Below are 15489 nucleotides of genomic sequence, written 5' to 3' on the forward strand. Positions count from 1 at the left end.
AATAATAAGCTGCTACAATGGCTTTTTATTAAGTAGATTGTCTATTTTTTTCTTAGTTAAAAGCACAGAGTAAGTACACTGGGAGGAATGAACAGCTTAGCTACTCAGCCGGGCTTAGCAGCAAATTCTACCCTTGAAATCTCCTTTGTGTGCTTAACATTAAACCCATGCATAAAAACTGTGCTAGAAGCAGGCTGGATTGCTCAGTGCTTTACGAAATGAAGCCCTCTAGCATTTAGATTTCTGGTGTTCATTCATACCTGCTCCACACTTTGTTTCACAGTTCATGAGCTATTTGTCAGAGAAGCATTATCCCGAAAATTATTTTATTTTGTCCTGATTTTTTTTTTTTTTTTTCCTGCAATATCTGTTTTCTTCCAAGTAATGCCAGGATATAAAAAAGTGATACCAAAAAGAGTATAAACATTTTGGGATGAGAATAAAACAAAGCTGCAGTAAAACTATTAGGCTGAATCAATAAATCATCCTGCAAGTCAAAAATTCTTGTGGTAAAGATGATTTTCCCTGTAGGAACTATTCAGCAATAAAATCATTTACAGGAAAGTAGTACTGCAGTCACAAGATGAGAAATTTTACACATACCAAGGAAGCAGTGTTAGCTCTCTCCCAGAGGCAGATCAGTTGTATTTTAGTATTTTACGCATGAATGCTCTGACTACTTATACAGGCAAGAACAACGGAGAAGATGGGAATCCAAGAAAGAAAACTTAAATCATTCATGTGCAGACAAACACTCAATTTCTTGTGTTGAAAAGCTTTTATTGAGTCACCACAATACTTTGGATTAGTCACACTATGGCTCTGGAATATCAAATTATAATGCAGTCATTTTCCCGGTAAAAGTAAATAAGAAAATAAAGAAGCACAGTGCATGAGGCTTTGGTCACTGAACTAAGGTGAGTTTTAAGAGCCAGTCCCAGTCCGGTGCAAGGAGGAAGTTTCTTCACACTCTTTGGTAGACTCTAGTGCAGACAACTCCTTTCATGGCACACTCCTAAGGCACAAAAGAGAAGATTAACAAAGGTTCTCGCTGGCAGCCAGTGTGTCTGTTGCAGTAATTCAGAGGCCAGTGAAAATCCACATTTTGTATTTTAAATCTCTGTATTATTTTTAGGGCAAACAGCAAAGGTATAGTTATGTTGCAATAAGAGTGGTTTCTGTTTTAACAGCATCAGACTTCATTAAGCATCGTATAATGTCAAATAGATTGCAAAATTAGCTTCAGCTTCCAGAAACAAATTTACCTTCCTTGTTATTAGTACTGGTTTGACAGAAATGTGAGCACAGCCTAGTTTATCATGCTGTAGCTCGTGAACACTTTCAATTTTAAAAAATTCCTTTTTTTTTTTTTTTTTTTTTTTTTTTTTGTGTGGAAGTAAAAGCAGCCTGTGTAGTTCAGAGGTCAGGCTTCTGGCCTACAAAACTTTGCACTCTTAAGTCACAAGATGTTTCTCCTGACCTTCTCACCCCGGTGGCTTTCAGCGGCTCCTTGTTACTCAGAGCCACCAGGCATGTGCGACAGAGGTGACAGGACGTGAGACAGACATCATCGGCCAGAAAACGAGGCCTCCTCCACAGTCCTAGCTTAGACAAGGGCCAGCGGTAAAGGAACCTAGCCTCTGCTCAACACTTTAAAGTTGTTTACATAATTGGAAAAATTGACACAGAAATGCAGCCACAACAAGATGTGAAGGCAAATAACCTTTCCCAATGTAAGAAAGATTAAGATAAAATGCAGTCTGAACAAGCTAGCATGTAAAGGCCTAGAGCTGCTGTTAGTGAATAAATTACCCAAGCTAGTTCACGTCCACTCTTTAAAATCTTGAATTAACAAAGTACTTCTCTTCTTTCAGAAGTGAAATCTTAATTCCCTAAAATGTATTAATGACACTGGCTTGGCTCCCCTGTGGCTTTTATGTGGCTGCTACAGAAAGGTAGGCCGCTCCCCAGCCTCCATGAAGGACGTGGTCCTCTCAATGCTGAGGACCCTTCAGAGGAGTCATTAGGACCTGCTGACCGCACTGCACATCAACATCACTGGCAGGATTAGGCACAGAGGTCCGGCTTTCATGCAACTAAACCTCCAGCACCTGCTGAGTGAGCTGGATGTGCTCACACCAAAAAAAGCAAACAGAGGTGTGAATTGACTGGCACTGGTGGAAATAAATGTATGAAAAGGTGTGAAATCACTTTTCTGAGGTGGACAGACTTCATTCTGAAGATGGAAGAAAAAGAGACAGTGCAGGGACAGAACTATCCAGCCTGTAAAATTCTTTTTACATTTTACAGGTTTCTGCTCTTTGAAAGCCACATTTTTTTTAAGAATAATCTTGAGATCAGTAAACATGATCTCAAATCATGGCAGTGCTTCCAGTATAATCACTTTAATGACAGTTTGCATTTATGGGACAATATTTATTTCCTTCCAGCTTGTTTCCCTTCTTCTCCATCCTTATTTCTCTCATAAGCCCAAACTGATAATCTGCTTAGACAAGCAAACTGAAGACTCCATTCTTCTGCCATCCAGCACTGTACAAGGAGCAAGATCCTGGTACTTACCACCACCATTTTCCCATCAACCAGTCTTCTCTTTATTGTGGTTTCTTTGCCATTCCACTTCTGCACTTGCACCAATGACCCTTTCTCCAAGGTTACGACACTCTATAAAGGCCAAGAGAAAAGTTTCAAACTGTAGTCCAAGTTTTGCAGGTTAGGGTAGCAATTCACTTTATGTTCAGCAAGATCCATGTTCTCTGTTATCAGTAAACTTATTAGCATTGGTGGCAGCACCATAATATTTCTTCTTTCATTGCTTTTCTTGCATAACTTGGAAATTTCTTAGGCTACTAATAGGGTAGGAAAAACTCCTTCTGGCTCTCTTCTAGGATATCAAAACCACTCGGAGATCATCAGCCCCCTTACCTTGACTTTCCGGTCATCTGCTGTCGTTTCATCAAATTGCTGGCCCAGTTTGAAGGAGATCTCTGTATTTTTGAAGGTGCTTTCAGTTCTGATGTTTACTATGTCCCCTTTCATACTGATGATCACATCAGGCTTTGCCAAGCCACCTAGTTTCCGGGTAGCTAAGCCCACTCCTAGAAATCAGAAATAAAATTGTCATTACTTTTAATACTTAAAGGGGTCTTATAAAAAAAGATAGAGAAGGACTCTACTCGGATAGATAATGATAGGACAAGGGGAAATGATCTTAAACTAAAAGAGGACAGATTTACACTAGACATTAGGAGAAAATTCTTCACTGTAAGTGTAGTGAAGCACTGACGCAGGTTGCCCAGAGAAGCTGTGGATGCCCCATCCCTGCTGGTATTCAAGGCCAGCATGAGTGGGGCCTTGGCCAACCCTATCTAGTGGATGGCATCCCTGCCTATGGCAGGAGGGTTGGAGTTAGATGATCTTTAAGGTCCCTTCCAACCCAAGCCATTCTATGATTCTACATTATAGAAAGCTAGAAACCCACTATCATTTCATAAAACTTCAGTGGAAAAATGAGGAACTTTCTGCCTGAATACTATAATGCCTGCTTCAGATGGCATACTGATTCTTCATATGTGGAAGCACTGTGTTCAGAGGCAGCCCCAGTTGATAGTGTGCACCTCCAGCAAGAAACAAAGATGTACGTGAGCATGTCTCAGTATCCATTGTACATTTAGTTAAGAAGAAACATAGGAGTTTACTAATGTGCATGTGCTTTTGTGGAGATAGAATGGGTAGAAGAAATCAGAAAAAAAGGACTATTTCTCATAAAATCTTGATGAATTCCTTTTAAAATAAAAATTATTGAATGATATGAGAATCTGAACTTTTCTTAACCAAATGCATGGAAGAAACTGGATTCTGAACTGCCAATATGCTATTGCATTTTTATGAAAGCCTCAAATACACTGGGCAATTCCTAGGTTGCTACTAAGACTCCTTAAGGATCTTAACATTTAAACCTCAGTGAAAAGGACAAGTAAACATATAAGTAATGATGTATTGCTGTTTTATAAAAATTGAAAGGGGATAGCTACAGTTAGTTCATTTGTTAATGCTGTGCTATGCTCAAATTAAAACATCCATATCAAAGGAGATAATGTTATTTGTAAATTATAAAACTATCTTCAGCAATTATTTAATGCTGAAACATTTCTGTTCAGGTCTTCAGAAAAACGTCTGTGGCTGTACTTCCATCCCACTTTTACTCTGGTTAATTAATTAACTGAAGTTCTTTTGTTACACAGTTTAACATTTCAAATAAGGGGAATTAGTGTCTCAGTGGATCATTTATACAGCAAAAGAAATGCTCTAACTGACTGTCTGTGCACTTGCTATCCAGGAATGAAGCCAGCATTAGAATAAAACACAATGCCTAATTTGTTACATTTCTGGCATTCCGCAGTAACAGATAGATTCATTCATAGGATTTAGACCTCTGAAACCAAAGTGTCATGAGACATCAGCTCCATTATATATTGTAAATTATCACAAGTCATGAGTTTAACAGTGCAATGAAGAGAAACATAAAACAATGCTGCATTTCCTTAGATCTTTCTCATTACAGACAAACAGATCAGGTCAGTTCAGTTAGACAGAGGTAAATTTATAACAGTAATTGATCACCTGCCTTTCTTTTTTTCCATTTTAGTAAATAAATAAAAGTATGCTAGAAAAATAATTAAAGTGCCTATGCAGCAAGGAAGAAGTCAGCATGCATGAACAAAGCATAAGACCAAGAAGACACATTCCAAAATGAAATTTATTAAATAAAGATTTAAAAAAGTAGGACACAACATCTCTCACCTAGTTCTTTCATGTAGTCATCAAAATTTTCACTGGAGACGAGTTTCCAGGTTCCCACAAATCGGTTACACATCGTGTTGGCTTTGTGAGGCAGTGGTCCTGGAGAAAGAGGCAGCGGCCACAGAAGCTCTTGGTGGGAGTCAGAGAGATTGTGTGCCCGGCTCAGACCTCATTTGCCTCCTTTTAAACATGCCCGGTCCCTGTAATGGTCAGGATGGGCCAATAAGAGGCAGGGCCAGGGAAAGACAATGTGCACCTTGTCCAAGGCAGCCGTGTCAGTACCAAGGCTCCGGGTGACGCCTGCCTTGGTTTCCTCCACTGAATAGATCAGGACAGTGAGGTGCACTTGCAGAAGGGGATGTGAGGCTATCTCTGCAGCCATGGAGCAGTCTGGGGAGTGCAGGGGGGCTGGAGCCACGTGGAGATGCCAAGCACAAGAGTACTGTATCCCCATGAAATCCAACTCTGACTGTCCTCCCAACACCATTCTGCTGCTATCACCATTACTACTGCTGTCACCTCTATGACAGGTAAATCAAAACCACATGGATTTAGGGTAAGAATTGTTGAGAACCTGCTGAACTCTTTTTTTTTTTTTTTATAATATTTTATGACTCATCACAGAAAGGATTTGTGTATTTTATCCTTTGCAGACAGAATAGAATGGGATTCATCCGTCCTGTTTTCTGCCCTTGCATCAAAGCAATGATCCCAAACTGTTGGTTCTTCCCTGAGTATACCCCAGGAGGCACCACAAAGAGAAGAAGCAGCCAAGCTTCACTGTTTCCCTTCTTCCACAAAGAAAGGCAAGTTTGGAAGATCAGTGCATTCATGGAGCTCAGCTCTATAGGGCTTATCCTTAGTTCAAAGCCACTTGGTGAGAGGTGAGCAGTCTTATTGGCTTGGGAAGAAGGCAGCATATACTGTTCTCTTTTTGCCTCTCTGCACTTGCACAGTTAGTTTTTGTAGAGTTAAATGAAGATTCAAGCCAGTGCAGTCTTGGCCTTGTATTCAAATGTTTCTTACTGTCATGAGATTTCTTCAGGTTTCCTCGCTGTCATGAAGGGTGATGGCTACTTCTGTGCCATGTGAAGCAGAGAGGGATGCTCAGGCCAAAGACCTTCTGCCTTCAGATGAGGAGAAAAAAAATCTGCCACAGAAATCTCTTCTTCCAGTGGTGTTATTGCATGGATTAGAATGGGTCTGTGTGCCTCTGTTATTACAGTTATTACATGTATTACCTAAACTTTCATATAATCACGTCTGGGAAACCTGTGCCAGTAAAGGAATGCTTCCAGATATTCAGAGGGAATGTTTCAGTTTGTGCCCATTGCTTCTTGTACTGTCCCAGGGCACCACTGAAAAGAACTTCGCTCTGCCTGCTTTGCACCCTCCCTTCAGGTATCTATATCAAATGATAAGAACCTCCTGAGCCTTCTTTTCTTCAGACTAAACAATCCTAGCTCTTGTACCCTATCATCTTAGGAGAGGTGCTCCAGACCCTTCATCACCTTAGTAGTCCTTCGTTGGAGTCTCTCCAGTACTGAGGAGCCCAGCACTGGACCCAGCGCTCCAGGTGTGGCCCCACCAATGCTGACCAGAGGGAAAGGATCACCTCCCTCGACTTGCTGGCGATATGCCTCCTAATGCAGCCCAGAATACCATTAGTACTCTTAGCAGCAAGGACTCTCCTGGCTCACATTCAACTCCATCAGGAACCCCAAAGCTTTTTCTGAAATACTGAGTTGGAAAGGTTGAAAGTTGTTTTTTTTTTTTGTTTGTTTGTTTCTTTTTAATGTACATTTAGTACTGTTGTCTTGTGGTTAGTGAAAACCAGACACAAAGGACAAATCCATAAACCACATGTATATTTGACAGGCAAGAATTGAAAGCATTGTAATTCAAGACACCTTAAAGTATATAAAACTATTTAGTGTGAGACCACATCAAATGTAATTCTGTCCCCCTGTCTAAACTACTTTCCTGGAGAAAACCATTATTTGCTATGTGAAAGGATTACATGTTTTTTTTTTTTTTTCCTATTTGTATGAACAATAGTTCACTAACAGTTCAATATAATGTGTCTTTTTGTTATGATTAAACCTTCTGAGTTAGGACCATATATGGGGACGTCTCAGACCTTTATTGCAAGGAAAGAGTGAAATGGAGCTGATGCTGGGACATGATAGGTAAGGTTTAGATCTTGTCTTGAAAGCTGTCATGTAGGAAGGGGAACATGCTCAAACAGGAAAATGGTACAACTTGAGTAGGGAAAATAATATAGTCTCTGGATTATTCTGTGGTTGTGTGGAAAACTCAGGGTCTGAAGTTACAAATGTTGTTCGTATATGCAAAATGTTTTTATCCTATCAGTCATAAGATGAACAAGGGTAAGTGGAGCAGAACTTCCTATTACTGCTCAGATCTAATTACAGTTCAGTGTAAGGGTGTAAAGTCCATAGTGATTAAAAATGAAAAGAAATAAAAGAATAATTATTTTCTCCTCCACAGTACGAAGCAGATGCTTTGTCTGCAAAATGCAAATAAATGTCAATTTGTGAAGGTGTTGTCCAAACAATGTTCTTCTAAAACGGAGATGCATTATATCATATTTAGTGTAAAGAATAGCTAGGTTTTTATCCAATCTCTGGAAATGAGAAAACTCATTCTAAATGAAACTATCCATTATTTCTCAAAGAATAATATGAAAATATTCAACCGTTGCTCCTCAGGCATTCTTTGTTCTTTCATTTAATTGTCTTTTCCACATAAAGGCACTTTAGCAAGACATGGCTGGTGCCTTTGGGAAATAAAAGATGATTGGGACATTGTAAAATCAGGCTTAAAGAAATTCAAGAAGAGCAAATCAGTCAGAATAGAACAGCTATACTGCAGTACCAGTAGCCTTAAGAACAAAAGTGACAGAGAATTATTTATACAGACAAAAACCCACTCTTAAGCAGTCTCAAACAATGTTGACATTGCTACCATCTATCTCTTTGTCACTAAGAAAAATCATCACTTTCATTTAAAGGACTTACAGTCTAGAAAGAAGAAGAGCAGGGAATTAGTTCTTCAGTAGAAATAATATCTGTGGAAAGCAATCTTTTCAAGTGTAAAGAAAATAAGTGGCAAGGATTGTGTGTACATGTGATAAGAGGGAGCTTTGAATCTTTTTTTCTTGCGGTTCGAATAAAACAGGATTTGAAATCAGTACACTTGGAGATTGTGAAGCAGGACTAGAGATAAGGGTAAAAACTGATAAAAATAGAGAGATAAGAACATAGGGAGAATTTTAAAAGAAACATAAAAAATACTTTACAAATGTAAATTTATGTTAACTTATTTAAATGAAACATGATCTGGGCAAATTCACCCCAAAGAAGTCTTAATTAAATTCTATGGGGAGTAATCAACAAAACAGAAATAAAAGCAGATTGTGGAGGCCAAATGCCTGCCTTGCCTAAAGGACACTAGGGATGTTTTGACACTGACGCGAGGGAGCCGTGGGATCAACTGTGAACATGAGGCCAGCAGTCTGCCCTTCTCAATAACTGCATTTGCTGGCATGAGCAGCCTTTCATCTCCTTAGCTGGGCCACCCCAGGAGACCAGACCAAGGCTGCTCAGGCCGAGGGGATGGGTAGCAGAGCTGGGTTCACACTGGGCTTGGCAGAGCCGTGTGCAGAAGAACGCTGAGTTCCTTCCAGTGGAAACCAAGAATTAAAAGAAAAACAGAGAAGTAACAGAAAGGTCAAAGCACAGAGTAAGCCTTGCTTCATCCTTCTCCTGAGCTGCTAAAAGATCTCTAGGCATGAGTCCCTTCCCCTCTGGTCATCCAAGATCACTCTTGTAAAGAAGGAGTCAACCAATACGTTAATGGATAAAAATCTCCTCTTAACATTCAAGGGTGCCAGTTGAAGCCTATGGGTTGTGTAGGGATTTGGCGAGATCCCCTTTTTTAAGAAAGCAATGCTGTGGAATGGTTTCTGATTTTTGGAGAAGAGTTCAGCACTTCAGAAAGGAGATGGTGACCTGCACTGCTCTGCAGGCAAGAAAAGACACTGATCTGCCTTTACTCCTTGAGAAGCATATTGTCACCTCCATCCATGTATGAGAGAGCACACCTTTGTTTGCCAGAGGAAAAAACAAACAAACAAACAAACAAACAAAACTCAGTTTACTCAAGGAATTATTGGGCTGCTGTCTTTTTTGGACTTGTTTAGAGAGTCAATTGCAGACATGTTCATATTCTAAAAAAAATAAATCACTAATAGTTCATTATAATGAAAAGAATGTGTTAGCCCAAGAAAAAGTTTGTCATAATGTTACTTCATTGAAATTCCTATCATCTGAAGTTTTAAATGTTGTTCTTGTTTTAATTAATAAATCTGGTCTTTGATTCATCCACAAGGTCTGAATTTGGATACTAAAATAAATTGTGATAATTTCAGAAAAGATTACCTTCGACTTTGAAAAATCAGGCTATAAATGATGCAATTGCAACTGCAGGCTTTATTTAAAATTGAAGATTTTGGGGAAGTAAAGGTTGCTATATTAATATCGGCAATTTGACAATATTAATATCTGAAATATTTTTTTTTTCTGTAACTGTGGACAATGAGAGATCACAGAATAATAGAATTATTAGGGTTGGAAAAGACCTCTGAGATATCTGGACCAACCATCCCCCTACTACTAATATAACCACTAAACCATGTCTCTAAGCACCACGTCCAACCTTTCTTTGAACACCCCCAGGAATGGTGACGCCACCGCCTCCCTGGGCAACCCGTTCCAATGCCTGACTGCTCTTTCTGAGAATAAATTTCTCCTAATTTCTAATCTAAACCTCCCCTGGCACAACTTGAGGTCTTATCACTAATTATCTGTGAGAAGAGGCCAACACTCAGCTCCCCACAACTTCCCTTCAGGTAGCTGTAGAGAGCATGAGCTGATCTTCAATATTTATGTAGCTTATTTAAATCAATATTGCTGCTTCCTGAGATCATCTCCCACTGGCAGGTTTTCTGCTACTCAACTGTACTTTTATCCCATCTTTCATAAATAATTTTGTGCTAGGTTGATTGAATACTATATATATGGGGTACTCTAAAGCATAATTCCTTCCCCTAAGCAACTGCTGTTCTTAAAGCTGTTCTTAAACATTTCATAACCAGTGAAGCCATATTAAAATCAAGTGGCTTTTTTTTTTTTTTTTTTTTTTTTTTTCAGAATTTGTCGATGAAGTTCTTGAATTTGCTTTAGAACTTCTTTTAAATGACTCCTTAGTTCATCTGGAGGGCAGAAGCTCTTCCTTTTCTTTTCCCTTTTCCATCTGTATTAATTGTGCAGAGACTCAGGAACAGTCTGAGTCATACAGAAGAAAGTCCAAGTGTATGAGGTCTGTGCTGCTGGCAGTAAGATCCCAGCACAGTTGCCTCTGACAGCTGACCTCAGGAATGTCAGGAATATATGGAATTTGGTTCACAAGAGGTTAACTTAATCATACAGCTTTAGATGCACTATTTTGCCCATTTTGTTGTTATTTATTGCCTTTTCAGGTTCTTCTTGTTCAGGTTTTCCCTAGACTTCCTAACTTTTTGTCTTCTGTTTGAGTTAATTCAGGGCTTCTGTGGACATGAAGTTTTGAAATAGGTGGCAAAAGAAAAGGGTAATTCAATAAAAGGAGTGAAAAAATCTGGTGTCTAAGGGGCTTTGCATCTAGAGGGGTTCATGTTCCCATGAAAGTTTTCTCTAATAGGTGTAAAACACAAAGACTTCTTTAACCTAATGACCCAGTAGAAAATGAATATAGGAAATAAAGTAGGTTGTAACACTAGAAAACCTTTAGGCAATTTAGTAGGCCTGAGAGCACTTTCTAAGTTATGATCTTTTAGTTAATGTTTTTTGTCTACTCCAAGACAAGAAATATATAAAGGGAAGGCACTAGCAATATAAACAAAGCTAAGAGCTTTGATTTCACACCAGATGTATCAGGACAAGATCAAACCACTTCAGATCATCCCCAGGTTTAAAATTTTCAGCATTTGTATGGTCTCCCAAAACACAGCCCTGGGTGAGGTGCCAGGTTGCCTGCTCACATTCAAAGCCAATGCTGGGCTTGTGGGCATGTCAGCCACAAGCTCCTTGCAGTCAGTAGACCATACACAGCATTCATCAGATGATGGTTTCTATCCAGGTCTACATCTATCTCCATTACATAACAAATGCCACCCACTGGATCGGCTCTGACCCCCTTTCTGCAGTGAGATGGGTCAGAGTTACTGGGCGTGGCATGGGATTTCACATGGTAATTCTCCCACAGCTCTGTCCCCATGGTGCACCCCCCAAAGGCTCTTTCTGACAAACTCCAGCACAAGCCCAGTTTGTAGAAAGCAGAACGTTTTATTGAATAGCCATAACACATTAAACCAGCTGCATATAATTGCTTTGGGATATATCTGTAAAAAGTGCAGTTCTCTTCAAAATGTATTAGTGGAGTTTTTCTCCTTCAGTGAATTTTTTTTCCTCAGCTTTAAGCATTTGTCCTGTCTGAAGATGGTTTCTTCATGCCTTTTCATAAACTCTTTTGCTGGTAACATTGTTCATGGTGCATTCCTGGGAAAAAAAAAAAAAAAAGGGAAATTTAATCAGTTTTTAAGTCTGTGTATTTTTGAGAAGAAAGAAAAATGGCTTATCCACTGGAATCCAGTGTGAAAATGAATTTGCATTTCTCTTCCTTCAAAAACAATTGCCAAAACAGTGCAAAACAGTGAAACTCAAGTTTAAGAGCTTCAGAAAGAAAAGTCTAAAATATTTCATGTAAGTATAGGACCGAAAGACCATCTGTTTCAGCTTCCTCCAGATTTCTAATCTTCTCGTTTTATGGCGCCCAAAGAAGGCTCCTGGGACTTCCATGGAGGGTGAACGGACTCTGGACTTGGGCAGTAGTCTCTTTTCCTCTCACCTTTTGTAGCTGTGACTTGTGTTCTTCACACACGTGCACAACACACACACAGAGTCACAGAATCACAGTCCTACATGACTTGCAGCTGCTTGTGTCAGCCTCTGCATGTTAGGCTCTCAACTTTTTTTCTATTAGATCAAACTGTTTTATTCAATCTTTCCTAATGAAGTTATTATTAAAAACTATTTCTATTTATTCTCCTCTTGTCTTTATCCAAAGAAATTTAAATACTAAATTTGTGGACACATCTTTTTCTCTAGGGGAGGGCAGAACTCTTCAGGTATTTCATGTACATTTATAGTTTCGTAACATGTAGGAATCATAGCTGACTTTTATGAACACTTTTTTAGTCCCCTCCCAGATATTTCAAAGCATCTTTTCTAAAACTGGAGAGCAGCACTGGGAAACCCCAAACTGCAGCTGAGCCTCACTGGTACCAAGCAGAATGCTGTCTGCCCAGACAACACCAACTAAAGGAAATCTCTCTTTTTTTCTTCCTTTCTTCCTTTCTGCCTTCCTTCCTTTCTTCCTTCTTTCCTTTTATTTCTTCCCCCCTCTCTCTCTCTCTTTCTCTCTTTTTCTGGAGAGGAGAAGAAGGACTACTTTGTGTCAGCATAGAGCGAGTGCACCTAACATAGACTTCACTAATGCATTCTCTATTCTGTACAGGACTTTAAAATTAAGATATATAAAAGTTTCCCTAATGGGAATGGTTTATTTGCCCTACTCTTCCCTAACCTTCTTTTGCTCTGAATGGAAAGCAAGCATAACCCTACCATAAGTTTAACACCATTTCAGTTTTAACACATGCTCCAGACTTATTCAGAGAGACTTCTCACACAGTGTACAGACTATTCAGGTGTTTTCATTCCCCATGTTTGAGTCCAGTGTAAAACATCCACCAGACAAGAATTCTGCACAATGAATTCTGTGATTATATAACAAAAACGAACTCACCACCACCAGGTTCCCATCCACCACTTTTCTCTTTATGATAGTCTCTTTGCCATCCCACTTCTGCACCTGTTTCAGTGAGCCATTTTCTAAGGTTATGACATTCTGTTAAAGAAAAAAGGTAAGTGTTGCCTTTTTACTAGGGTGCTCTGGACTGAAGAGAAGACTGTTTCCATGACCAAGCAGTACTAAAGCAAAAAGGATTCTTTGCATGCTTAACTCTGAAGGCACCATTTCAACAGTGGATGTCAAAACCATTTCAACAGTGGATGTCAAAACCATAACTCTGTCCTAATTCTCTGACATCCTCTTTGAGAGATGTATTTGGAAAATGCCATTTTTAGACTCACCTTTGTTTTTCTGTCATCTGCTGTGGTCTCATCAAACTCTTCACCCAACTTGAAAGAGATCTCTGTATTTTTGAAGGTACTTTCTGATTTGATGGTTATCACATCACCATTTATGCTGATAGTTACATTGGGCTTTGCCACACCAGCCATTTTCCTGGTAGCAAATCCCACACCTGTAAATAAGAAAGACACCATGAAAATTTTATCTCTAGACAGTGTTCTTATCTTATTTGGGAAAAAAAAAAAAAAAAAGACTTCAGTGTTACTTTCCCCATTATTTTCTGAATTATTTATTAATCCTATGTTGCAGAAGTTCTTTTGTAACATCTAACTAGCTGTTATGTTTATAGACCAAGCCAAGTGGGATGACATAAGGAAATTGTCTTCTGTCATTGACAGAGTAGCAAAAGCAACATTTTGAAATTTTGAAGACTGACACAAGATTTTCATGCTAAATATTCACATATGTACTTGCTCCATATTGCCACAATGGTTTATACACTAATTTGTATGCTAACTATATCTAAAAATAAATAAGCAGAAATATATGAGCTTCTAAGCCACAAAAGCAACCAAACAAAAAAGATTTAAATCACAGATACATTTGTCAGTGACTGTGCTGAATAAAAGGAAATGATTAAGAAATAGCTGGCAACAGTTGTCCTGATTAAAATCTGGGGTAAAGATTAAGAGTGCTAGAGCCTCACTGAAAGCTGAATGCTGCAGAAATCTCAGTGAGTATTTTACTCATAATCTCCAGATAACACCCCCAGATTTTTAGCATGTACGGATCCAATCAGTGCAAGTTACCTCATACATCTCCCACCCTACAAGAGTATGGACACCTTTTAAACCTAGTTTTAATTCCAGCCATGAAGTTTACCCCTTTAGAGATGAGTGTTATTCCTCAAATCTTTTGCAAGTATCTGCATGAATGCATGCAATTTTATTTGTTAATATTCACCAGAGGCAGCCACGGAGCTTTACTCACTCTAAGAGCCATGACAATTAGACAGTGTCCTAGTCCAAGAGCTGTATAACGAAATTTAGGTGTGTTGCTCTTAGACATGGAGAAGCTTGCTGCATTCTAGCATTATACCACTTTGTATCTCCAAATGGTAAAAGCAAATCCACATAAAATGCTGCAGTGAGGTGTTTTACTTCCATTTATAGCACTACTAAGTACTAGGCATGCATAGACTTGGCTTACCTGAAACTATTCCTCGCAATTAAGGTTTTTCTCTGTTACAGGAATGTGACAACACTAATCCAAACAGCAAAGTTCTCAGTATAACACTGTCTAATCATACTAGTTGGACTAAAAGCCCCTTGATAAACATCATAGCCAGAAAAAAAAAAAAAAAAAAAGTAAAGAATGAAGTTCAAATTCAGCATTCCTTCCCTTTCCCAGATACAACAACTCCAAATAAGAATTCTCACCCAGCTCTTTCATATAGTCCTCAAAGTTTTCACTAGAAAGAAGCTTCCAGGTACCCACAAAGTGGTCACACATTTTGTCAGGCTGGACAGGAGTCTTCCACAGGATCAAGCAGAAATGCAAGACGGGAAGATAGTATGAGCTCCAGGAGATGAGGAGTTATCTTTAAAAAGGAGCCTTGGCCACATGATGCTCTAGGATGACCAATGAAGAGGGAGTCCCAGTGCCCAGTGTTTTCCTTCCTCCCCTACCCCTCCTTTGCCAGTAGGTCATAGTGCTATTATTCATATGCCCTTACTGGTACAAAGATCACTGTCATGTTTTTATTTAATTATTTTTATCATTCAAAAACCTTAAAGACAAATATTTAAGTCATATTGTCTATGAGAATAAAAAGTTAGGTTCAACCCACAGAGGGTATGTTCTTTCTGATATTCTTTTCTTTCATTTCAGTCCTCCTTATCAAAAGAAAATTCCAAGACTGCAAGATCTAAAGTGCTTGTTGAGATAATTAAATTTGCTTTTTGCACAACTACAGTCAGAGATTTTCTCCAAAGAGGCATAGAACTACATGAAGAAGTTGATGTGGGGGCAGAAAGAGGGAGTGCTGGTGGCTGTAGAAGTGTAAGGCAATAACTCTTCTTCCTCAACTGAGATCTCCTTAAGGTTGCACCATGCTAACCAATTGATGGCCAGGTCTGTATTCTGCTTTCCTATGATGGAGAGAGGATATAGGGGCCTATGAAAAGCAAAGCAACAGAACAGGATTTCTCTCCCATTTGCTTGTATGCCTTCTGGTGACCTATGTCCCAATGACTAGCATCATGACAAGTTAAAGCAAAAATCCAGGCTCTGGTATCAGCGCACTGAAGGTCTCTGGACATGTAATTTGCTTTCTGTTTGCACTGTTCAGGTAATAATCAGTTTGAGACAAGGTGTGTACAGGACCAGCATAAT

At 39.1% G+C, this 15489-nt stretch overlaps 2 protein-coding genes across 2 annotated transcripts; both read right to left on the reverse strand.

Moving 5' to 3' along the window:
• Positions 1 to 759: 759 nt before the first annotated feature.
• LOC118162614 (myelin P2 protein) lies at positions 760 to 4983 on the reverse strand. The gene is made up of 4 exons (XM_035318912.1): positions 4822 to 4983; positions 2944 to 3116; positions 2581 to 2682; positions 760 to 1015 (listed from the first exon to the last, which is right to left on the reverse strand). Exons 1-4 carry the CDS (start codon positions 4892 to 4894, stop codon positions 965 to 967), a joined length of 399 nt encoding a protein of 132 aa, XP_035174803.1. The 5' UTR covers positions 4895 to 4983; the 3' UTR covers positions 760 to 964.
• Positions 4984 to 11208: 6225 nt separating this feature from the next.
• LOC118163068 (fatty acid-binding protein, adipocyte) lies at positions 11209 to 14687 on the reverse strand. The gene is made up of 4 exons (XM_035319535.1): positions 14535 to 14687; positions 13095 to 13267; positions 12748 to 12849; positions 11209 to 11441 (listed from the first exon to the last, which is right to left on the reverse strand). Exons 1-4 carry the CDS (start codon positions 14605 to 14607, stop codon positions 11391 to 11393), a joined length of 399 nt encoding a protein of 132 aa, XP_035175426.1. The 5' UTR covers positions 14608 to 14687; the 3' UTR covers positions 11209 to 11390.
• Between the last annotated feature and the right edge of the window lie 802 nt (positions 14688 to 15489).

This window comes from Oxyura jamaicensis, chromosome 2 (genome assembly GCF_011077185.1).
Source record: "Oxyura jamaicensis isolate SHBP4307 breed ruddy duck chromosome 2, BPBGC_Ojam_1.0, whole genome shotgun sequence".
Taxonomy (NCBI): Eukaryota; Metazoa; Chordata; class Aves; order Anseriformes; family Anatidae; genus Oxyura; species Oxyura jamaicensis.